The sequence below is a fragment of the Eulemur rufifrons genome, chromosome 7 (assembly GCF_041146395.1).
Source record: "Eulemur rufifrons isolate Redbay chromosome 7, OSU_ERuf_1, whole genome shotgun sequence".
Classification (NCBI taxonomy): Eukaryota; Metazoa; Chordata; class Mammalia; order Primates; family Lemuridae; genus Eulemur; species Eulemur rufifrons.
In genome coordinates, this window is record NC_090989.1 from 67,910,054 (window position 1) to 67,936,901 (window position 26,848).

Sequence of the window (26,848 nt, forward strand, 5' to 3'; positions counted from 1 at the left end):
GGGTAGAAGCCACGTATGTTGCTAAATGTCTTAAAACATATAGGATAATCCCTCACAAGAAAGAATTATCAAGTCTAAAATGTCGACAGTGCCAAGGTTGAGAAACCCTGACTTAGAACTACTCTTTGTCAGATCTAGGTAATAAAGTTTACACTTAATTCAAGCATTCTGAGATTAAGAATGCTAAAACAGGTTACTTCCTTTTAATCAAATATTCAGGTAAATTTAAGGATCTAGTTTATTTTGATTTCCTATGTGATGTTGTATGATAGAGAAAAGAACAGAACATACTTACCAGGAGCCAAAACCCAAGGGTCTCCTATCATAATCTGGCAGATCTGGAGCAATCTTACAAGCTTGTATGTTCAGGTATTTAAATATGTGGATTTTGCCTTTTATACATATCTAAATGAAGTAACATATAAATATAACCAAATTATTACTCATCTGAAATATGTATGTTCCTTTTTATCATAATCAGCTTTTTACTAAATGTACATTGGGATAGAAGGCATGTCTATCAAGTATATACAGTAATATTAAAAAACTAATATCCTTATTGCAACAAATTATATTATTTAGTCCAATGTTATTTTAGGTATTTAGCTGATACATATAGGTTTTTATTTTGTAGTCACTAATGAGTTTCAGTAATATACAAAATAAATAATTTATGATTACAAACACTGTTCAAATACCAAATAAACTTATCACACTGATTAGTTATGCACAGAGATTTACAGCATTTTCCCCAAATAGATTACATTGGCAACTTTTGTTTTTAGGAATCCAATAATCATAGACAATTATGTTTTCAGTCCTGCTTTCTGTAAGAGAGAACAGGAAATGATGAAATATTAGTTATATCTATTTCTGTTGCTACCTGTCCCAGAAGTCAAAACATAAATTCTTCAGGCTTATCATATGCTTCTACTGTTAAAAGTTTATTCATAAAGTTTTATAGTTGCCATAAAGATAACCACATGCTTGTATAAAATCATCAATAAACTGCAGAGTTAAAAAAGAGCTACAGGGAAAAGTATGGGTTGTAGAAAACTTATAGACTGTAGGGTATCTAGAATGTATATATAAACCTACCTTATAAATTATTTTATTACTAAATAGCTTCATTGATAAACAAATGACCACACTGGCTACATGAGAAACTTACGATTTTAGAAACTAAGAAAGTATAACAATGGTCAGAAGAAAAAATGCATTGATAATCTTTAGCTCTGAAAGCTGAGTATTTTTATTTGTCTCTAGCATTTATGTTATGTATAATCAAGTTTTACTGGAGAAAAATTAAGAAAGAAATTAACTAAAATTTTATTAGAAAAAAATTTAGGAAAAATTCCTCAATTTAAAAAAATACCAATTGAGTGAAAGTAAAAACACTTCTGGAAACATCACCAATCTTTTTTGTTTTGTTTTACGGGTAGCACTCAGAACCGGGAGGTTCAGAGAGCTCCCTATATCGCCTATCTTTCATCCCATTCTAAAACATAAGTACATGTGTGATTTTATTTTAAAAGAATTCATTTTCTAACAGAAAGATAAATGCACATAATCAAATTTTAAATTTCATCCTTTGTCCAAAAGAAGTCCATAGCATACTTCAATTATGGTTTACCTGTGCAGGAGGTGATTGTAGTGGATTGTTATCTAGGGTGATCATCTGTAGGTGCCTGAGGTTCCGATAACAAACAGGGATTGTTGTAATTTTATTGCATGAGAAGTCTAACCGTATCAAAGGCAACTCTGCCAGCTCTGCATGGAGGTAAAATGGAAATTAACAATTAATAATATTTTAAAACTAGATAATTTTTACAAAAGCTTCTAGTTAAATATGGTGGATTTAACATAGGTATTTACCTCCATTCTCTCTTAGTGATTAACTGGCAGCAAAGAGGTATAAAATAAAATCTAGTTGCCTACAGATAGGAATACTAATAAATGGCAAGTAGTTTGATCCCTCACAGAACTATAGAAAAGTCTCAGAAGCTAGAGGCTCTGATACCACAAAAAGGTAAGGATAACAAAAAGATTAGCTGACAGTTATGTAAAGAACAATTAGCGCGCACTGTTTTTTATATAACTGTCAACTAATAACCAGGCACAGAAAGACAAATATTGCATTTTCACACTCATATATGGGACCTAAAAAAAACTGATCTCAAGGAGGTAGTGAAGAGTATGATGGCTACCAGAGATTGGTAAGGGTGTTGGGAAGGGGTAATGAAGAGCTATTGGTGAAGGGGTAATTCTGTTAAATAGAAGGAAAAAGTTCTAGTGTTCAATAGTGCAACAGGGCAACTACAGTTAACAATAATTTATGATATTTCAGAATAGCTAGAAGTTTTCAAATGTTCCCAACATAAAGCAATTATAAATGTTTCAGGTGAATCATGTCCCAATTACCCTGATTTGAACATTATACATTATATGCTTGTATCAAAATATAACATGTACTCCATGAATATGTATAATTATTATATATCAATAAAAAATTTAAAAAAAAAAGAACAGTTAGATGCCTAGGTTCCCAATACCAACTCACACAGCCGGGGCAATACCCTTCTACAGTCTCCCCAGGAGTCAGAAAGTTATTCTCTAGCAAAATTGAATCAAAAACACTCTGAAGTCAAGGACCACAGGCACAAGGGAAAGTCAGCATGAGTTGCAAACTGAAAACAGAGAAGAGTAAAGTGGAAGTCTACACACTTAATGGTAAGACCTTAGCACCTTCCTATGCCATCCTACCTCATCCCTAGCTCTTGAATGCCAGTAGTTAGCAATGCACACAATAATGTAGAAGAAATGGAGCATCTATCTCTGGAGAAACTATACAGATCCATATAAAAGGACTTTAGGTATTGATATGGAGTTTCCTCTAATTAAATACCCAGCTTGCTGCTTAATTACCATTATACAATTTTTGCCAGTGTATTCAGAACTTCTAGTCAGCTATATACCAACAGTATATGACAGACATTTAGAGAAGTCTCCAACATGGAAGAGAGAAATCAAAACCAACCAACCAACCGACCGAAAAAAGGAACCCAGAAACAGGTAATAAAGGAAGTAGAAGAAAATTTTGAAAAGCTAATATCTTTAGTTTCAGAGAGATCTTTAGCTTTAGTTATGAATCACTAAAACATAAAAGGGATTTTTTTTTAAAAAAAAATCACAGAATAACAAGAGTTCTTAGAATGAAAAATATGATGGCAGAAATTAAAAATTCAGAATGGCTGGAGTGTAAATGGTTGGAACTATTTTACCATAGGGTAACATAAAATAAAAAAGAAGTGAACAATAAAAAAGATAAGAAAAATCACAGGGCCGGGCGCGGTGGCTCACGCCTGTAATCCTAGCACTCTGGGAGGCCGAGGTGGGCGGATCATTTGAGCTCAGGAGTTCGAGACCAGCCTGAGCAAGAGCGAGACCCCACCTCTACTAAAAATAGAAAGAAATTATATGGACAGCTAAAAATATATATAGAAAAAACTAGCCGGGCATGGTGGCACATGCCTGTAGTCCCAGCTACTCGGGAGGCTGAGGCAGGAGGATTGCTGGAGCCCAGGAGTTTGAGGTTGCTGTGAGCTAGGCTGACGCCACGGCACTCACTCTAGCCTGGGCAACAGAGTGAGACTCTGTCTCAAAAAAAAAAAAAAAAAAAAAAAAAGGAAAAAAAAAAAAAGAAAGAAAAATCACAGGATCAAAGAGGTCTTACATCCAATTAAAAAAAAAATCCAGAAAGAGCACAGAGAAACCAGAAGAGAGGAAATTATTAATAGCAAAAAGATATAATTTCCCAAAATGAAGGATAAGAATCTCTGGAAAGAAGCCCAGCAAGTATCCAATACATTAAATTAAGACAACTCATACTATGCCACGGTATCATAAAATTTTAGAGCAGCAGAAAAACAGGAAAGACCTTAAAATCTTCCAGAGACAAAAAATTGGTCACAGAGAACTGGGATTAGGAATGAATGGCATATTTTCAACTATCAATTTTTAGCACTGAAAGCTAAAAGTGAAAAAAGACCTAAAAATCCTGAGAGAAAATAGTTTTCAACCTAGAATTTATAATCAAATTATTAGTAAGGGTGAGCACACAATAAAGATATTTCTTTTCAAGTGAGGTTTCAAAAAAATGTTCTCCCATGAGATGTTCTCAGGAAACTACTAGAAGATGTCCTCTGGCAAAACAGGGAGTAAACTAAGAAAGAGGAAGATCCAGAGTCCAGGAATCAGAGTATTCAACACAGAAGAAAGAAAGCTGAGCAGCAACACTAGAGAACCACCACCCCTGATCAGAAGAGAAAGAAAAAGGCTCAGCAAGGGAGATACGCAGCGAAAAAACCTGATAGGTAACCTAATTGGTTTGACTAAGAAGGCTGCTGGAAAGGCGGGGGGGGGGGGGGAGAAATAACTATAGATACATTTCTTCAAAAAAAAGTAAATTAAAAAAATGAGGGATTATTAACTCTAGAAGACAACAAGAAAGGAAATAAAATCACAGTGTATCACTTGAATTGGCAGGGAACAATACATATATAATTACAGTAAATACTGACTAATTATTTAATCAAAAGTTGTGATAAAACTACACTGAGGAGGCCAGGCGCGGTGGCTCATGCCTGTAATCCTAGCACTCTGGGAGGCCGAGGCGAGAGGATCATTTGAGCTCAGGAGTTCAAGACTAGCCTGAGCAAGAGTGAGACTCAATCTCTACTAAAAAATAGAAAGAAATTAGCTGGACAACTAAAAATATATAGAAAAAATTAGCTAGGCATGTGGCATATGCCTGTAGTCCCAGCTACTCGGGAGGCTGAGGCAGAAGGATTGCTTGAGCCCAAGAGTTTGAGGTTGCTGTGAGCTAGGCTGACGCCACGGCACTCTAGCCTGGGCAACAGAGTGAGACTCTGTCTCAAAAAAAAAAAACCCAAAAAAAAGCCAAAACTACACTGATAAGATGGAAGGAGGGAAGTGAAGGTATAGGTGATAGTATAAGGAAATCAAATCCTCATCTATCATAATAGAAAGTTGACGTAAGTGTCAAAGTTGCCAAGTCCAGCAAGAGCTTTAAAAGCATATCAATTAGAAATAAGTTAGCAAATACCAGTGGAAAGAGTCAAAGTTTAATAAGGGTAGATATGAATACTTCTGGCCATTGAAACTGGGGTGTGGGGAGGTTTGAAGCAGGGGAATATTATTTATTTAAGCTTTCTAATAATTTCTGAATGATATATTATTTAGTAAAACTTAAAACTAATTTAAAATCAAAGTGGTGATATAATAAGTTATCTACCAAATTGTAACATGTTAGGGACTAACAATTAACACAAACTTCCACACTAACTTGTGTAGCTGTTAGAATAAAGCTTCTCCTGCCATCTCAGTTCAACTGTATACACTGAGCTTACAAAATAAGCTATTAAAAAACCATTTGAAACTATTTGTGTAATTAACAATTTTCTTGATAGTCTAAAATCAAAATAAGATACAGAAATAAATTAGATGATAGGACTAATTAGACTGCAATTATCATCTGAAATCTCTAATTTCATTTTTATCAAAAACCCAATGTTTCATTAATTGATTTCACATTAAATAAATATTCATGAGTAAGGTCCTCAGTAGAAGTGTAATCCCAGAAAGAAATGTGGGGTTACAAGGTCCTGATTTTTGGTTCTGCTGAGGGCCTTCATTTCCATTCCTGAATTAGCAGCAACTAGAACCAGGAGGAAATGAAGGCGGCCAAATAAAAGGTGTGCAGGTTACGGCACAAGTCTAGTGAGAGGCAAAATACGCAAGATTTTGTGTAGAATGGTTGTGTTAAGTGTATAAGTGTGGGCTAGAATGGTTACTTTCTTACAAGTTTACTTGGGATCTAAAATGTCAAAGCTACACTAGTATGTTAGAAATGAACATTTCACTAGATCAAATTGGTGTAAATATTTGGATTCTACACTGAAAGCAAAAACATCATTAGTTAATTCAACATTTCTTATGTACTGTAAGTCATGTTTTGTGTAAGAACATGGAAACTCATTGTCACAAAAACACTTTCAGAAGATTCTTTACCTCTCTTAAATTTTTACAAATAAACTTCTGGAATTTGATTCAAATTAATCCAGAGGACAGTGTGCAGGAAAGAAGATGGGGGTATAGATGAAACAGGAGCTGCCATGAGGTAATGACTGTTGTTGCTGGGTGATGGGCACATGCAGGCTCGCTGCTCTCATTTATATATGAAATTATCCATAATAAAATTAAAGAAATATATATTCTGAATCTAATAAAATAATGGTTCTTCTCATTTTTACTTTCTTTTATAGCATTTTCTTTTATGAATTTGTATTTGTGAAAGATTGACAAACTCTTAATTAATTTAATCGTTTTTATCGTTCAAATACATGTACCAGAGTTTATGGTCAGCCTAAGATAACCAGTCTCCTAGTGTAATCTCTCACCTCATTCATTATTTATGCTACACATTATCTCCACGCAGTTAATTAGCCTCTGTTTGAATATTTTCAGTGAAGGATAAAGCTAAGTTCAGGCCAAAGTCCATTTTCAAGTCAGTGCTAATTGTAGGACTGGTTTTCATTACACTAAACTATCCCCTTATCAAAACATGTTACATTTCCCCCAAATAATCATGCTTACTGAAGTTTCCAGTGACCCTACCCTGAGTTATCAATTATATCAGTTGACAACATCTAAAAACAAAATCAAAGACCAATAGTTATCAAAACTTTTACTGAAGAGTCTTTTAAAATTCACAATGGTACAGATAACACTATTAAATAAACCATTAGATTTCAAACACTGGATGTAACTCTGATACATTTTTGTCTTGTGTCCATCAATCTGGGAGAGCTTTAAAATAAAAAGAAAAACATAATAAAACAATTGTTTCACAATTTCTTACCTTCAGGCAAATGTACTAAGTGATTTCTTCTTACATTAAGGTCTCTCAAGGCCTCCAAATTACCAATTTGGCAAGGTATAGTTTGAATTTCATTACAGCTCACATCCTATTTTGAAAGGATATAAAGTAAAGATTGTTTTAATATTACAAACTTGTCTGCTTTAAACTATCTATAAAATGATAATAAGATAATATCTTATTATCTCATTAGATAATAAGATTAAATAAGATAATATCTATGGTCCTTCTCAGCTGTAAAAATAAATTATGATTCTGTGTCCAAGAATAATTCCATAATTTGAACTTGCATTTAATTTTAAAAACTGATAGGCTTTGACTGATTCTGTATATTTTATTAAAGCTACATGAATTTTGTGAGCAGAACTAAAATTAAATAATTTAAGATGTGACTAGGAGGCCTAGAATATCAAATCAAATGAAAATGTTGGTGAAAAGGTAAAGTACAAAAAAGTATAAAAACAAATCTATTAGGATGATAATTTCATTTTATATTATTCTAATGAAACTAGAAAAACGAAAGAAAGATAAAAATTATAACGAAAAATTTTTAAAGGAAATTCCAATTTCAAAGTAATAGTCCAATAGTCCAATTTCAAAAGGGCAGGGCGCAGTGGCTCATGCCTGTAATCCTAGCATGCTGGGAGGCAAAGGCAGGAGGATCGCTCGAGCTCAGGAGTTCGAGACCAGCCTGAACAAGAGTGAGACCCCATCTCTACTAAAAATAGAAAGAAATTAGCCAGACAAAATACCAGTTCAACTGTTCATGAATATAAAATAAAAATGCATAGATGACTAAAATCATTCTTTATCAAACTGAATGTGAAGGAAAAATAATAAAGTACACATAACTCAAAGGCTATAGAAAAAACAGTCTGCTCTACTAGCATTTGATCAACCTGATTCCAATACATACATTGGATAGGACTTCTGGTATCTTGGTTAATACCCTTAATCATGTTCTGAAAAGAGATTATCTATAGGTTCCAAGACTAATAAATTCAGAATTCCATGACTCTGAGATCAGCCAAAATAATTTGTAAACTTATAATCATGTGTAGCAACAGAAAGCTCCCTAGGTTAATAGAAGCTCCAAGCTGCCACATTAACACTTAAAATCCCTCCAATATGAGTAAAAGAAAATAATACATTTACTATTTAAGAGAAGACTGCTTACCAAAAACTTCAACAAACTTCAGACATTATTTTTGAATTTTCCCTAAATATTCTTAGAGAAAGCAATACTATTTTTTACTTTTCCTACCAACTAGTGATTGATGTAGAATCAGAAGCTAGACGACTCAGTCCAATGCTTTAGGCATCAAAGTTAAAAGGGTTTAAAAGAAGTTGAAAGGATATAGGTTCAAATCCTAGCTACAGAAAAAAAAAAAAAAAGTTGAAAGGATAGGAAAATTGAGACTGAGCCAAAAGGTAATAGCAGTTTATAACAGATCTCTCAGGAAATATATATATGTTGAAAGACAGCAATTTATTTTCACTTAAACATGAAGGGGAAAAAAGGAATGAGGCAATAAGGATGCTGCAGAAAGACCATCAGATGAGAATTACAAGCTTTAGGGTTACTAATTCTTACTCTGCCACAAGTTCCTTATATGATTGGGAATATCAATTAACCTCTTTTATAGGAAACTAAAAGCAGTTTCTGTGAGATGTATCTATCTTTTAAGTATTTAGGATTGAGTAAGTAGAAACAGAAAGCTTAAATGATTTGAAAATAAGAATTTGTATCAGAATATGATTTACTACTAGTTCATGTTCTTAACTGAAGTTCTGAAGAAATGCCTATAAATGTACACTTTGGACTTTACTGTGTGGGTCTAACAGGCTCTAAAAATAGTGGTCTAGAATCTAGACTATAGATTTAATACATTTGTGAATTTTTCTTTCTTTTTTTTTTTTTTTTTTTTTGGAGACAGAGTCTCACTTTGTTGCCCAGGCTAGAGTGAGTGCCGTGGCGTCAGCCTAGCTCACAGCAACCTCAAACTCCTGGGCTTAAGCGATCCTACTGCCTCAGCCTCCCGAGTAGCTGGGACTACAGGCATGCACCACCATGCCCGGCTAATTTTTTGTATATATATATATATTTTAGTTGTCCATATAATTTCTTTCTATTTTTAGTAGAGACGGGGTCTCACTCTTGTTCAGGCTGGTCTTGAACTCCTGACCTTGAGCGATCCACCCGCCTCGGCCTCCCAGAGTGCTAGGATTATAGGCGTGAGCCACCACGCCCGGCCTTTTTTTTTTTTTTTTTAGACGCAGGGTCTTGCTCTGCTGCCCAGGCTAGAGTGTAGTGGCATGATCATAGCTCACTGCAGCCTCCAACTCCTGGGCTTAAGGGATCTTCCTGCTTCAGCTTCTCAGGAAACTAGAACTACAGGCATGTGTCACCACACATGGCTAATTTAAAAAAAAAATTTTTTTAAAGATGGTGTCTCACTATGTTGCCCAGGCTGGTCTTGAACTCCTAGCCTCAAGTGATCCTCCTACCTCAGCCTCCCAAGTAGCTGAAACAATAGGCGTGACCCAGGCATATCTGTGAATTTTTACATGCAACTTTTAATATTCATAATCCACGTGAAATTGAAAAGTGATCTAATTTGTGGTCCAACTATTATATATTACATGTGTATTAATTTTTTCTGCTTATGATAACCATATTTGTTAATAAACCTACATGGTATACTCTCAAATCTCAATGGATTTAATTGCATTTGACCATTTCAGAAATATAAAACATGGGTTGTGAAGGTACACTGGTTTCAAAGTCTACTTCTGTTACATAACGTTAGGCAAATTACTCAACCTATGTGAGTGTTAGCTTCCTCGGCTATAAAATAAAAATAATTTTAGTACTCAACTGATTATTGTGGTGATTAAATGAGAAAATTGTTATTCTCATGCTCAGAACATAAGTATTCAAGAGGTGATTTTTTTATAATTTACAAGGAGAGGGGGGTGAAGGAGTTCAATTAAGTGTCTCAGAAAATAAATGGCAATGAAGTATATATTACTTTATAGAGTGGGAGATAGGTTCTAAAGATTCAATATAAGGCAAAAAAAAAGTCTGACTTTTGTAGTGCCCACTCCCCTATAGTGACCAACCAAAAATCAGAATATTGATGATATTAATAAAATTTAACTTGAAAAATTCAAATATATTATTTCTCAAAAGCTTAATAACATAGAAATCACTTAATATTGGTTAGAACATAATTCTAATGCCTTTTCCCATTCTGTGTGGGCCTATTAGACTTGTACTTTCAGTTTTTCTTAATTCCTTGCCAAAGCACTTGAATACTGGTCATTCAATAAATGACTCATTACCATTACTGAAAAATAGCTCAAAAACCTATCTGAATAATAGATCTTTACTATATAAAATAGTATGATATGACTTTGATTATATATGAGATAATAAAAAATAAAATATTCACTTACAAGTTCTGTCAAATGTCTAAGGTGTCCAATTTCTTCTGGAAGTGAGACCAGTTTGTTATTACTTGCAATTAAGACTTTCAATGGCAAATTACACAAGTGTACTGGCAATGTTGACAGCTGGTTCCGACTAAACAGGTACATAGATAAAGAGAAGAGTCAGATCTCACCACTGAAGAAAAATTTTCCATCTTTCTCATTCTACACTCAGCAAAATAACAAATATGAATCTTGCAATGAAAAAACAGGATATTAGATTTGAGTTCTAGACTTCATTTCATTGGTTGTCAGTTTTGTGGTTATAGGCACAGCTTCAAACTTATCTGCATTACAGAGATTCCTTGTTTGTAAATTGAAGATCTTAGTATCTCCCCTATTTATATTGCAAGACTCTCGCACAATAGAACTCCTCGTAAATAATGAAGTACTATATAAACATAACATTATGTTACTTAAGTAAAATTTATATAAGAAACATGATAAAAAAGGGTAGATAACCACTATCCCTTTTTCCTTCTGAAGGGGAGTTATAAACAAAATTTGTAATCTACTTTCCTCATCATTACAATATTATAACCAAATACACATAAATTATTTAAATATAGCTATATGATAAAACAAGTGTTTTCATATATCATACCAACTAAATTATAAAGAACTTTTATTTATACAAAAACATGCAAATCAGAACTGAAATAATAAAACATCTCTCATTCGAGTAAATATAAATTAAATTTTACGCATGTAGATTTAACCTTTTAATCTTTAGGATCAATTCCCTCCCAATTTTCAAGATCTTTTGCTGATTTCACTAACATAGATCATGAGCCCTTAAAACTTTTTAATCTAATAATAATTCCATTCCTAGACAATTACCTTAAGAAAAGAGAAAAGTAAACATTCACATATAAAGTTCTCTATTAGTATTATTTTCATCATGGTGAAAAACTGGAAGAAATTTAATATCCAAAGAAAAATGGATATTCAGAAGTATATAAACTATACAACAAAATAACATAAAAATATTCCCAAAGGACATTTTATGACAAGGGAAAAAATTCATTAAAACATCTGACTAAAAGCCTGGAAAAACAGAAGGAAAAGATCACCTATAATTATATAACTCACATACAACATTGTGATAAATTATTTTTTCCAGCATTATGACGGAGGTACAAATGTTTAGGTTATATATATTGCCTTTGCCGTACCCAAGTCAGAGCTTCAAGTGTGTCCGTCTCCCAGATGGTGCGCACTGCACCCATTAGGTATCAATATACCCATTCCCTCCTCCCCCCTCCCACCTGCCCAACACCCTGTGAATGTTACTACTACATATGCACTTAAGTGTTGGTCAGTTAAGTCATTTAATGGCAATTTGATGGTGATGATAAATTTCTTTTACACTGTTCTACATGTGTGCATTTTCTTCAATGAACATTTGTAATTTTTGCAGTGAAACAGAAGAAAAAAAGAATTCTCGTAAGATGTGGAAAAAAGGAGTAAATTAGTTAAATAAATGCATAAATGTATAAACATTGAGAAATCAGTAACAAAAATACATGGTCACAAGAACCAAATGATGTAATTTCAGATCTATTCTGATTGTGATGAGGCTAATTTGAAAATATAATTGGAGAGAAAATATAATTGCTATGAGACCTATTTGCAAACCTATTAGGCTAATGGCTATCAGGATTTGTAAATTACAGACACCCCCAACTTATGATGGCTAACTTACGATTTTTCAACTTTAAGATAGTGCAAAAGCAATATGCATTCAGTAGAAACCATATTTCAGTATAGTATTCAATAAATTACCTGAGATAGTCAACACTTTATTATAAGATAGGCTTTGTGTTAGATTTTTTTTTTTTTTTTTTTTGAGACAGAGTCTCACTTTGTTGCTCAGGCTAGAGTGAGTGCCGTGGCGTCAGCCTAGCTCACAGCAACCTCAAACTCCTGAGCTCAAGCGATCCTCCTGTCTCAGCCTCCCAAGTAGCTGGGACTACAGGCATGCACCACCATGCCCGGCTAATTTTTTCTAGATATATTTTTAGCTGTCCATATAATTTCTTTCTATTTTTAGTAGAGATGGGGTCTCGCTCTTGCTCAGGCTGGTCTCGAACTCCTGAGCTCAAACGATCCGCCCACCTCGGCCTCCCAGAGTGCTAGGATTACAGGCGTGAGCCACCACGCCCGGCCGTGTTAGATTATTTTGCCTAATGTAAGTGTTCTGGGCACATTTAAAGTAGGCTAGGCTAAGCTATGAAGTTTAGTGGGTTAGGTGTGTTAAATGCATGTCTGAGTTAACGACTAGTTTATCAGGATGTAACCTCATGATAAGTCAAGGAACATCTGTATTGCAAAGCCAAAGATAAAGGGAGAAACTAGAGGGACATATATAATACATATGTTCTTAGGATATGTTATATCCTAAGATATTTTATTATCTTAATAATATCCCAATATATCCTAAAAACACACATATATTAGAATATAATATATTCTAAGGACACATATAGAAACTGCTGATATAAAAAGATAATGTAAATATCTGTAAATGTTTTAGTGGAAGAGAAGAGAAAATTGAAAAGACCACATAAAACCCAATATTTAAAATAAGAAAACAATGTTCTTACCTAATATTTAAGAATGTTAGAGCTTGTAGATTTAGAATTGCCTCTGGGATATACCGAATACAATTTTGGTACAAGTTGAGATTTTCAAGAGAAACAAAGTGACATGCTTCTAGAGGGATTTCTGAGAGGCGATTTCGTGACAGGTCTGAATGAAAAAATAAATGAAGTTTAAAATCAGTCCTTGGAACTTATTTTTTTGAAGTGTTAAATAAATAAGCAAGTTTCATGCTTATTTAAATTCCCCAGAGTTCCTTATCATGGAGATCAGCCCAAAGTAAGCACTCAAATGTTTATTAATTGATTAAATAAACCATTTTAACATGTCTCTAAACCTGTTGCTGGAAAATGCTTGTTTGAGTTTCCACATATACTAAAAAAATAAAACCATTATTCTTTACAAGTAACACAATTTCTAAGGCATATCTGCCTACAAATTACATCAAAGATCATTATCACTAAGTTCCAAATATCCTATGAAACAAATGGATCCCTAAAAGCCACCTTCCCAAAGGCACAGAAAACATTCTGAGGTTTTTGAAAAGCAAAACAAAATATACTGTCCCTTTCTTTACTAGTCAGATGATCAAGGTCATGGTCAAAAGGACTCAGGAACCATCTTTGTTCTCACTTGCCAAAGATGAGACAAGGTGAACTTCAATAAAGATAATTCCAGTGTATTGAAATCCATCATATATATTAAACTACATGAGATTATGACATACACCCCCCAAAAGATAACAGAGATTGAATTCAATATTTCTTTTTCATCTATTTTTTACTTGTATATATTCATGGAGCACAATTACAATTTTGCTACATTGATATACTGCATTGTGGTAGTCAGGGCCTTCAGTGCACACACCAATGAAGCAACATACATTGTACGTACCAAGCAACCTCCCATCATCCACCCCCACTCCAGCTCCCCCACCCCTCCAAGTCTTCATTGTCCATCATTCCATACTCTGCTTCCATGTGTACACATTATTTAGCTCCCACTTATAAGTGAGAACATGCAGTATTTGTCTTTCTGTGTCTGAGTTGTTTTACTTAAGATAATGGCCTCCAGTTCCATCCATGTTGCTGCAAAAGACATGATTTCATTCTTTTTTAAGGCTGAACAGTATTCCATCGTATATATACCACATTTTTTAATCTAATCCACTGTTGATGGACAGTTAGGTTGATTCCATATCTTTGCTATTGTGAATAGTGCTGTGATAAACATAAGAGTATAAGTATCTTTTTTAATATATTCACTCCTTTTCTTTTGGGTAGATAACCAGCAATTTATCTTATAAACTAACTGGTAACTTAAGGAAAAGAATCAACATTTATCCTGCTTTCCGTATGTAAAGGTATCACTGAGTAACCAAATAGTTAAAACACTATAAAAGTGTTCTAGCTATGAATGAAAAAGAATAATAGAATATCACCATTTTGGCCGGGCGCGGTGGCTCACTCCTGTAATCCTAGCACTCTGGGAGGCTGAGATGGGCAGATCATTTGAGCTCAGGTGTTCGAGATCAGCCTGAGCAAGAGGAGACCCCCGTCTCTACTAAAAATAGAAAGAAATTATATGGACAGCTAAAAATATATATATATAGAAAAAATTAGCCGGGCATGGTGGCGCATGCCTGTAGTCCCAGCTACTCGGGAGGCTGAGGCAGGAGGGTTGTTTGAGACCAGGAGTTTGAGGTTGCTGTGAGCTAGGCTGACGCCATGGCACTCTAGCCCAGGCAACAGAGTGAGACTCCGTCTCAAAAAAAAAAAAAAGAATATCACCATTTTGTAACCCTCAACAAATTAATGGATCTAGAATTGAGCATCAATGGCTGTTATCTTTACAAAAAGACTATCAGAAATCACATGCCTTTATCAGGTGAATGAGGCTGAAAAAAAAAAAAAAGAAAAATGATATTAGAAATCATATGCCTCCCACTAGAAAAACAGAATATCACCTATGATCTTGCCAAAGGGACAGAACCTAAGTCTAATCAAGCTTCTGGATCACCTGCAAACTTTCAGGAAACACAGAGGACAAAGGAATATGCTGATATACCATCACTCTATCACTTTCCACTTCAATTTTATTAAATATACTGTGAAATTCATTTGCTCACCCCTTTTCTCTCTTCTTCTGTTTTTTCCATTGGGAATTACTTGGTTCCTTCATTGGGAACTTTCTCTAGATGGAGGACCTGCTAATATATTCTCTGACTTCCTGCATATCTGCTAATATCTTACTTTCACCATAACAAGTAAATGGTATTTTGGCTAGGTATAGGCACAGTTCTTTTCTTAGTAATCAGTAGATGTTATTCTACTAGCTGCTAGTTTCCAGTGTCACACTGAACAGTCTAGTCACTAGTACATATCTTATAATTTTTCTTTTGAAAGCAGCTTGTTCTTATCACCCTCAACACTCTAGTGTGGAACTAAGTGAGCTCTTTCAATCCTTCCTCAAACTAGAGGAAGTCTCTTCTATTATATTTTTAGTTGTTTATTATAGCTCCTCCATTTGTTGTTTCTTTTTCCTTATATCTTTTTCAGTTTTGATATACTCTCAAACTTACTCTTCCAGACCATTAATTTGAATCCGGACAAAAATCATCCTCTCTACAAATTAATACATATAAAAGTTTTTCCCTCACTTCATTTCTTTTATGCTGTGATTAAAACTATGCTGCTTTATTTCTCTTGAGAATCTCAAGAGAATAATTTGTTTTATTCTACTGTCTAAACTTGTGATCTATCTCTTCTAATAGTTCTATTTTACTGAAGTCCCTTGTTTTGGATATTTTCCTTGTTCATCCTCTCTCTGGCTGTTGGAGTAAGTTAATTATTTTCCTTTTCCAATTCATGGTTCTTCTCATCCTTGAAGCCCAGGTCAAGCTGCAAGGATACAACGAATGGCAGTTAACTCCAAAATAGAAGAAGCAACCTTTAAAAGGGCTCGAACTAAGTGTCCCCTCTAGGGCACAGCTATTTCTGGAAACACAAAGTTTTGATAATTGTCCCATAGGCTTTTGCCTCCTGTCTCCATTTAAACACCAGTGTATCCCAAGACTCACACATTCCCTATGGGCCCTCCCTGCTTGCCAGACCCAGAGCTGCTTCAGTCTTACATGGTAGTTAGTAACTGAAGTTGGGAAAGAGACCATCTTGCCAACTTGCCTCCTCACTGTGTATTCATTTGGAAAAAGTTAAAGCCCAATTAATAGAAGCCATTAAGTACTTCAGACTAAAAATTTCCCATAGAATCACTTTGTGAATGACTTTTTTTTTTTTTTTTTTTTTTTGAGACAGAGTCTTACTCTGTCCCCCAGGCTAGAGTGCAGTCGTAGCTCACTACAACTTCAAACTCCTGGGCTCAAGTGATCCTCTTGCCTCAGCTGCCACAGTAGCTGGGACTACGGCCGTGCACCATGGTGCCTGGCTAATTTTTCTATTTTTAATAGACATGAGTTGTCCCTCTTGCTCAGGCTGGTCTCAAACTCCTGAGTTTAAGCAATCCTCCACCTCAGCTTCCCAGAGTATTAGAATTACAGGCGTGAGTCACCACACCTGGCCGGAATGACTTCTTTAATACAAAGTGCAACAAAAATTATTCTATCAATTCCTATTTAAATTATGTTAGCATAATTTTAAAAATTGAAGAAATGAAAGAAATTAACATCAATTATAACTGCTCTTTAAATATTTAAGTTTAATCCAATAAAAATGACTTTGAGCAACAAATTAAGTAGAGACTATTTAAGTGCAGTTGGCTTAATATTTGTACTATAAACCTGAATTATTTAAAATCCAGAAAAATGTAACATGATGTCCATCTTTTTATCTGTCTAATGAGGGAAAAAAATTATTTATACTAATGAAGGAAAAAAATGACAACTAGATATATACTAGGTTTAGATGTATCTCAATAAATTACTCCTTAATTTTTAAATAATTAGCTAATTTAAGACATAATCTGTTTCCTTTCAAAACCAGAGTTTTTAAGGATTCTCATAAGTTTTTCCATTTTAAATTGTATTTTAATTTGGAAAGACAAATAGCTTCTCCTTGTTTTAACTGAGTCATCTTTTAACATGCTATAAATTTGTGAATAGACTAGTCACTTGGGTCATATTTCATGCCATGGAAAACACTGCAAAATAATACTGGTTTATAAAAGATATTTGTTGTCATACTCCCTTTCAAGGAGGAAATAATTTTACAGCCAAAGAAATGTGATAAAAGGCCAGGTGTGGTGGCTCACACCTATAATCCTAGCACTTTGGGAGGAGGCTAAGGCAGGAGAATCGCTGGAGGCCAGGAGTTCTAGACCAGCCTAAACAATATAGCAAGACCTCAGTGAGCTATGACGACAACACTGCACTCTAGCCTAGGCAATAAAGCAAGATCCTCCTCAAAAACAGAAAAAAAGAAATGTGATAAAAGAAGAGAATACATCCTCTCCTCTTCAGCTCATAAAAAAGTTTTGGTATGTTTTATCCTTAAAACGCTTTACAGTTATAAAAGCAAATGCAAGTTAACTTCATAATTCAGAAGACTGCATTAAAACATACAGAATACTCCCAGTACTTCAGAAGCCCCAGTGTAGCTCTTCCTAATCATAACCCCTTTCCCTCCCCAAAAGATGTAATCAATATGTTAATTTTTATAATGATTTCCTTACTAGTTTTATAATTTAATACTTTACAATCTGTAGTTTTACCTCTTGTATTAGTTTCCAATTGCTGCTGTAAAAATTACTATATTGCAAACTGTGGCTTAAAACAACACAAACTTATTATCTCACAGTTTTAGTGGTCAGAAGTTGAAAATGGGTCTCACTGGGTTAAAATAAAGGTGTCAGCAGGGCTGCATTCCTTTTAAAGCCTCTGGGGAGAATCCCCTTCTAGCTTCTAGAGAATGTCCATATTCCTTGGGTCATAGCCCCAGTACTCTACCTTAAAGGCAGCAAAATCAGGAAAAGTCCTCGTCCTTCTCATGTTGCCTGTTCTTTGGTTCTTCCTCCTCTGCCTGCTTTTTCCATTTTTTTTTTTTTTTTTTTAGATACCAGGTCTTACTATATTGCCCAGGCTGGTCTCGAACTTCTGGACTCAAGCGATCCTCCTGCCTCAGCATCCCTGATAGCTGGGACTACAGGAACACACCACCGTGCCCAGTTTCCTTCTTCCGCTTTTAAGGATCACTGTGACATTGTCTACCTCCTTTTTCCACTTTTAAGGATCCCCGTGACAGTGTCTGCCTCCTGCATGTACCACCACCCACCCCCAATAATCCAGGATAATCTTCCTATTTTAAAGTCTACTGATTAGCAACCTTAAGTCCCCTTGCCATGTAACCTAACATATTCACAGATCACAGGGATTAGGGTGCAGACATCCTTGGGCGGGGGAGGGGGGAGGGGTGGTTCGGGGGGTGGGGGGAATAATTCTGCCTACTACTGTGTACCTCTCAACTTTCTAAACGTGAAAGTATACTGTTTGCTTATTCATTTGTGATCTTCATTCAACATTTCAGATTCATTCATGTAGTTGCATATTGCAGTAGTTCATTTTCACTCTGCTCATAGTATTTTACTACATAAATCTGTCACAACTTATTTATCCATTCTACTAATGAGCATTTCAGTTACATAATGATGTAGATATATATCTAGAAGTGAAATGCTGTATAATAGGATATATGTATCTTAAAAGTCACAAGAGAACGCCAAACTGTTTTCCAAAGTGGTTCTACCAATTTACAAATCTACCAGTAGTGTACATAGTAGTGTGGCTTCACATCTTTCCCAACACTTGTTGTTATGTGATGTTTTAATATTTATCCAATGGCATCTCATTGTGATTTTAAATTGTATTGGCCTTCTAGATTTCCTTTTTTGCGACATGCATGCTCAAGTCTTTTGGTCGGTAGGAGATCTTTATAAATTCCAAACGAGGCCTTTGTCAATTATATGCTACAAATATTTTCTTCCAGTTGTGGTGTGAAGTTTCACTCTCTTTACGGTGTCTTCTGATGAAATCTTTTACTTTTAATAGAGTAAAATTTTTTATTAATCTTTTCCTTTACGGTTAGTTGTCTTTGCAGTTTGAAAAGAAATCTTTCCTTATCCCAATGTTGTAAAGGTATTCTCTTCTAAAAGTTTTACAGTTTGACCATCACATTTCATTTATCAAGAATTGATTTTCTGGTACGATGTGAGGTAGGAGACCAATTTCATTTCTTTCCACAGTGATACCTAATGGTCCCAGTGACAGTTATTGAAAGAACCATCTTTCTCCTATTTCCCTGTAAAACCTTTGTCATATATCAGGTATCTATATTTGTGCAGGCCTGTTTGGGGACGCTCTAATCTGTTTCATTGCTCTTTTTGTCTATCCTTATATCTGTAATACACAATCTTAATTACTATGGTTATATAATAATTCTTGATATCTAGTAGATCAAGTATTACTACCTCATTGTAGTTCTTTAACTGTGCCTTGGTTTTCTAGGTTCTTTGTATTTCCCTGTAAATTTTAGAATAAACTTGTTAAATATAATAAAAACACTTTCTGAGATTTTTTATTAGGATTGCACTGAATCAAACATCAATTTGGAAAGAAACAACATCTTTATATAACTGAATCTTTTCAATCTATGAACATGGTTTATCTCTTCATTAATTAAAGCCTCTTTGAATGCCTCTCAATAGTTTTGTAATTTTCCTCAGAAAGGTTTTTATAAATTTTTTGTTCAATTTATTTTCAGGTCCTTATATTTTTAGTTTTATTTTCTAATCATTTGTTACTGATCTAAAGAAATAAAATCAATTTTTATATACTGATTTTGTATCTGACATCCTTGGTAAACTTTTTGATTAGTTTACATAATTTATCTGCTGATTCTTTTGAATCATTCTATATTCATAATTACATGGCTCTGTGAATAATGAAAGCTTTGTTTCTTCTTTTCCAATCATTTACGTATTTACTTATTTAATTTCTTTATTATGCTGGCTAGGACCTCCAGTGCAACGCTGAATAAAAGTAGTAACGGAAAGTACTCTTCTCTTGTTCCTAATTTCAATGGTTTTCTGTGTCTATTCCTTACTGGATTAAGGAAATGCCTTTCTGTTCTTCATTTGCTGAGAGTTTTTATTGGTAACAGATGCTAAATTTGTCAATCACTTTTTCTCCATCTTTTGAGATGATCACAGAATTTTAATATTCTATTAGTATTACATTAATGTGGGATTATAATAATATATTATATTACATTATAATCATTATATTATATCTAATTATATTATTAATAACTTTGCCTTTTATTCCAGTATTTTATTCTGTTAGTGTAGAATTAATTTCTACCCTCATTCATCCTTTATTTTATTAATGTGGAATTAAATTGATTTTCTAATGTTAAATCCTGTGTTACAGAGATAAACTCAACTTATTAACGATGTATTCTCCTTTATATTAGCTGGTTTAAGTCTGTTAATATTTGGTTCAAGATTTTTGCATATGTGATCACGAATGAGTTTGGATTATAATTTTCCTTTCTCATCCAACTTTGTCAGGCTTTGACATCAACATTGTGCTAGTCTCATAAAATTTAGTTTGGGGATATTCCCTTTTTTTCTACTGACTTAAAGGGTTTACATAGGTTTCAAGTTAATTTCTTTTTCTAAAAGTTTGTTAGAATTCACTGGTGAAGCCATGTGGGCTTGGGATTTTCCGTGATGGAAGATTTTTCACTATTGATTTAATTTCTTTGGTATTTGTAAGACTATTTAGGTTTACTGTATATATCTTCTTGAATCAGTCTGAAGTTATTATAGCCTAAGATTTTGCTATTTTTATCAGAATTTTCAAATTTATTAACATAAAGTTGTCCATAATCTCCTCTTTATTTAAAAAAATTTTACAGCATCTGTAGTGATGTCCTCTATTTTCATTTAACTGGTTATTTGTACCTTCTTTCTTCCTTGGTCAATCTCATCAGAAGTTTATAAATATTATCAGTGTTTTAAAGTATCAATTTTAGCTTTGTTAACCCTATTCATTGTATGATTTCTATTTTGTTAATTTCTATTCTTATCATCTTCCTTCTACTGGGGGAGGGTTGTACCATTCTTTTTCTAATTTATTGAGATGGATACTTAGCCCATTAATTTTTAGACTCATTTCTTTTCAAATATATGCATTTAAAGCTATAGAATTCTCTCCAAGTACTGCTTTATCTCTCATGAGTCTTTATATATAGTATGTTTTATTAGACTATTAGAAAATATTTATTAGAATATAAATATTTATTGGAGTATTTTCTAATTCCATCATTTCTTCTTTGACTCATTCTGTTAGAAATGTAATCCTTAATTTCTAAGGATTCTTAAACTTGTAAGGATATCCTATTTACCTTTTTGTTAATGATTTTTAACAACTGTATTATTGGTAACAGAACATGCTTCATATGATTTCAATCCTTTGATATTTGTTGAGATTTTCTTTATAGTACAGCATGAGGTCAATTTTTATAAATATTTTACAAAAGTCTGAAAAGAATAAATATTCTGCATTGGGCATAATGTCATAGTTATGTCTAAAGGTCATGTTTTACTGTTCAAAGCTTATCTTTATTGATTTTTTTTTGTCTGTTTGTTCTATTAACTTCTGAGAAAGAGAAGTATATTATAATCTTTGATTGTTGTTATCATCTTGTCTATTTCTTTCTGTAATTCTTTCAATCTTTCCTTTATGTATTTTGGGGTTTTGTTGTCAGGTACCAAAAATTTTTATATTTTCCTGGTGAATTAAAATTTTTATTTTATTTTATTTATTTATTTTTTTGAGACAGGCTCTAGTTCTGTTGCCTGGGCTAGAGTGCAGTGGAGTCATCATAGCTCACTGAAACTGCTGGGCTTAAGCGATTGGCCTGCCTTAGCCTCCCAGATAGCTGGAAATATAATGTGTGGGGTTCTATAAAGACTAAATCTTGCTGTGTTGCTCAGGCTGATCTTAAACTTCTGGCCTTAAGTGATCTAGCAGTGGACCCAGTAAAGGCCGTGCCTGGATTCTAACTCAAAGAAATGTGAAATACTTTAAGCCTGCAGGTCCCAAACTCCGGGGCCATGGACCGGTACTGTTCTGTGGCCTGATAGGGACCAGGCTACAGAGCTCCACCTAACCACCCTCATATCCCCCTTTTTCCTCCCTTCTCCCCACTCCCACCCCCCACCCATCCCCTGTCTGTGGAAAAATTATCTTCCAAGAAACTTAGGAAGGATGGGGTGCACAGCAGGTGAGCGGTGGGCCAGCAAGCGTATTTACAGCTGCTCCCCATCACTTCCATTACCACCTGAGTTCCCCACCCCTACCACCAGGTCTGTACAAAAATTGTCTTCCATGAAACAGGTCCCTGGAGCTAAAAAGGTTGGGGACTGCTGCTAAGTTTGTGGTAATTTGTTACATAGCATAGAAAACTAATAGTCAATAGTTCCACAGAATATCTTTTTCTTTTTTTTTTTTTGAGACAGAGTCTCACTCTGTTGCCCAGGCTAGAGTGAGTGCCGTGGCGTCAGCCTAGCTCACAGCAACCTCAAACTCCTGAGCTCAAGCGATCCTCCTGTCTCAGCCTCCCGAGTAGCTGGGACTACAGGCATGTACCACCATGCCCGGCTAATTTTTTCTATATATATTTTTAGCTGTCCATATAATTTCTTTCTATTTTTAGTAGAGATGGGGTCTCGCTCTTGCTCAGGCTGGTCTCGAACTCCTGAGCTCAAACGATCCGCCCACCTCGGCCTCCCAGAGTGCTAGGATTACAGGCGTGAGCCACCGCGCCCGGCCCAGAATATCTTTTTCTATCCTTTAACTTCAACCTTTCAGGACCCTTATATTTAAATGAGTTTCTTACAACCCGCACATAAATAGATTTTGTTTTCTTTTTTGACAATCCTTACCTGAAACACTCAGTTTATATTTAGCTTAATTATCCATTTTATTTGGATTTTTAAAAGGGTCATGTTATTTGTGACAGATACAGTTGACTGCCCTTTGAATATCTATGCTCTTCCTTTTTTACTATTAGAATCTTAATTGTGTTCAAAATAGCAATGTGCCAACTAGACCATTGACTGATACTTCCAGTTTCATTAATGATTAAAGTTCCAACTAAGGAAATAAAGGAAGATACAAAATTTGACCAATTTTAACTTGGCAACTAAACTGATTAGGTAATTCTCATTTAGAGGCAGTGTTCTGAGTTTGTATGTAAACTGAATGCTTAAAAATCACCACCTGTTTTTCCATAATGGGAAAAAAGATTTCTTAGCTTTTCAGGACTAATTTTAACAATGATGCCATTGTAATGCCACATATTTGCAAATATGTTCCTTTTCCAATATTTCCTATCTGAGTACATCATGCTTTTGTCCACCCAGTGGCTTAAGTCAGAATTCCGTAATCATTCCTGACACCTTTCTCTTTTTCCCCAATCTAATTCTATCAGTACTCAGTTTCTTGGCTCAAATATATCTTGCATCATGTCTCCTCATCTCCTCTGTCATTGCCTCTTAGCATCATTCTACAAATCTAATCAAATAACACAAGAAAAACTACATATGGCATAAATACAAAGAAGGAAGCATAAAGCCAGCTTCATAATGTTGACAGCAAGAGAGCAAATATAAACATACAACAATCCCTCCCTCCATTACAGGCAATTCTACTGTGCAACGAAATACAACAGAGTACAATATAACAATTTAGGATCTTTGATCATCAAAAAGAAGTAATACTGTATTTAGTATACTCTACTTTTAAAAAGAAAAGCAAAAAAAAAAACATTTATTTAAAGATTTACATTAAATGTTTTAAATAGTTTCCTTATCCTTTAGTAAGATTAAATAAGTAGAGAGGTTACTGGATATTTGTGTCACTAGAGTAACTAACTCCCTTTTGACTTCACAAACAGAGATAATACTAGTATTGTCACACAAGCCTCCTAAGTTTCCATCTCTATGTCCGTGTAATCAATCTTATTTGTTTTCCAGACTGCAAGCTCAGTTGAGATTTGCCAAGTACTATAAAAAATCACAAACTGGATCATAAACAACTTTTCAATTAAGCTATTAAATTACTTCTATGTGTCACATCCTGAATGTGGCCTTGGTCTTTCACCAGCCATTATCTTTTCCTCTAACGCTAGTGATATAAGCCAACGGCTATACCAACCTTTGGCACAGCCCTTGGATATATTATGCGGTTGACTAAGGCAGAAAAATCCTATTTTGGCCTGATACAAGTATGAAAAAATTTTTGGCCCAGACAAATATCATGGAATTAAGTAAAACAAATATTGCAATAAAAAAAGTGTTAGGGCATTTCTTTTGCAATCAAGCCCCTGGTTTTTTTCCTTTTTTACAAAGATCTTACCCTCAAAGTTAAACTCATGTCAAAGGTACTATAAGTTTTTAAATAACATGCTAAAGAAAAAAGCCTAAACAATAGTTAAGAAAAAAAACCTCTCATTATTAATGGGGGCAGAAGCATGAGAATGTCACTCTAGATTCACCTAGCAAATTTATTATTATTAATAATATCATTTTTCATTGACAAATCATAATTGTATACATTTATGGGGCACAGTGTGATATTTCGATATATGTATACAATGTGGAATGATTAAATCAAGCAAAGTAACATATCCATCTTCTCACTTACCACATCACTTTTTACAGTATGACATTTGAAACTTACTCTCTTATTTCGAAATATACAATACACTGTTATTGACTATAGTCAACCTGCCACACAGAAAACATTTAATGAGTCACTACGTTATGAGGGTAGGGAGACTATGCTTTGTTCAGCTCTGTATACTTGCTACCTGGTACAGAGCACATAATAGGTGTTCAATAAAATATCTGTTTAAAAAATGGGCAAATAAGTAGATGAAACAAAAACTGTGGACTCAGAAATGAGTAAGACACCCTGTGCTACATCTACAGAGCTCCATCTATAGTAAGACTACAACACAAATAACATACTGAAAAGCGGCCAAGATACAACTTTACCTTGCTGATATTTTTGGTTTGAAGAACAAGCAAGCACTTAGATAAAATAAATCAAATCCAGCTACTGAGGGGGAAAACTACATAATATGTTTATCAAACTATGGATTAATATTTTATGATTTAAGGAAAAAAAGCTGAGATGGGTTACAACTGTAAAACAGAGTGCTTTAGGAATATATACAACGACCTTAGACCTTTTTAGCCATTCTGAAGTATAAAATACTTATAATTTATGATATTCTCCTTTCTATTTAAAAAAATACATGCAAATTTATCATTTATTTATCTATTTACCTATTATCTGCATGAACTTATGGATTTTCATTTTATTCGATGGTTTATAATCCATTACAGTCCTTATTTATTTTGGTGCTTAAATTGTCCCAGATTTGACTATGGGAATTTCCCTTCAGGTTAACTCTTGTATCTTTTTGATATGTCAGCTTTATTTTTATTTTATTATTATTACTATTTTAGCATTTCCTTATATTCTGGCACAACAAGATATTCCAGGCTTATTTTGCAACTTCCTTGCCCCAGGCCTAGAATCAGCTATTTCTCACTCATGTGCAATAGAAACTTCTGTGGCAAGTTATGTTTGGGTAAGTGGGGAGGAGAGGAAAACCACCAATCTTGCAGGAAGCTGCAGAATTAAATGACTGGTTTTTTTTTTCTGAGCCACTAAACTTTGCAGTGGCCTATTAAACAGCAGTTGGAAAGCAAACCAGAAATGGGTAAAGTGGAAGCAGAGTGCTGCTGTAACAAAAACCTGAAACATCTGGCATTGGCTTTTGAATCAGCCAACAGGTATTGGGTACAAGGGGCCTCACAGTTGTAAGTAGAGGCCGGAAGGCAATGAAAAAACTGGAATTGAAGGCTGGAGAAAAGGTACCCTAGGTCTGCTCTGGCAGAACAATTACAGAAACTATAACTTGCAGTAACATGACATATAGAAAGGGAACCAAATGAATTTAAATCACCAGAAACACATCTGGCTATCTGTTGTGAGTCTTATGTTAGCTGAAGTTACGAAATATTTGACAACAAAGGTCACTAAGTATTTATCTTAAATCTTAATGATGAAAAAGGATATGCATGTATTTACACAAACAAATATATTCTAGCATTTTTCTATCTAATTTAATTTTTCTCCCCTCACTTTTAGGTATCATTTAAATACATTTCATATTTTTCTTTTTCAAATAATGTAGAGAAAACGAAGACATCAACCACCTTAAAAGATCTTCTTAGCTTACTTAGGAAAGAATATGAATTTCTGCCTAGGATGGGTTCTGGGTCCACATAAAATTGAAAAATGACCTCAATTTTAGCATCTACAAACTGTGACCCACTTCTTGCAATATTTTCATTCATTTTTCTTTTTTCATCTTTTCATCTTGAAATACTGATTACATACTCTGCCAATAAGGAATTTGCAAAACCATACCCTCAAACAATAAATACAATTTAGAGAAAAATTATTCTTTATTGAGACAAATGACATAACCAGACTTTAGTCCTGGTTCTACCATTTATTACAATCTTAATCCCTAGAACATTTCAGAATCTAGGGCTTCCAGTGAGATGCTTTTAATTATTTTACTTTTTCTGCAGGTAAGAAGCATGGTAAGAAGTACCTTTTTCTAAGTCTCTCTCTTCCACTAACTGTTCAATAACTTTATGACTGTATGAATTAGGAGAGGTTGACTCCTACTTTCTGGG

At 34.2% G+C, this 26,848-nt stretch overlaps 1 protein-coding gene across 3 annotated transcripts in view; it reads right to left on the reverse strand.

Moving 5' to 3' along the window:
- LRCH3 (leucine rich repeats and calponin homology domain containing 3) overlaps positions 1-26,848 on the reverse strand; it is a 96,602-nt gene that overhangs the window by 40,494 nt on the left and 29,260 nt on the right. For all 3 annotated transcript variants that reach the window (XM_069472726.1, XM_069472728.1, XM_069472725.1), the window contains exons 2-6: positions 13,057-13,201; positions 10,418-10,544; positions 6,941-7,046; positions 1,634-1,770; positions 296-405 (exon numbers count right to left, since the gene is read on the reverse strand). In XM_069472726.1, coding sequence (XP_069328827.1) covers positions 296-405; positions 1,634-1,770; positions 6,941-7,046; positions 10,418-10,544; positions 13,057-13,201 — 625 coding nt within the window. The remainder of the gene's footprint in view (positions 1-295; positions 406-1,633; positions 1,771-6,940; positions 7,047-10,417; positions 10,545-13,056; positions 13,202-26,848) is intronic.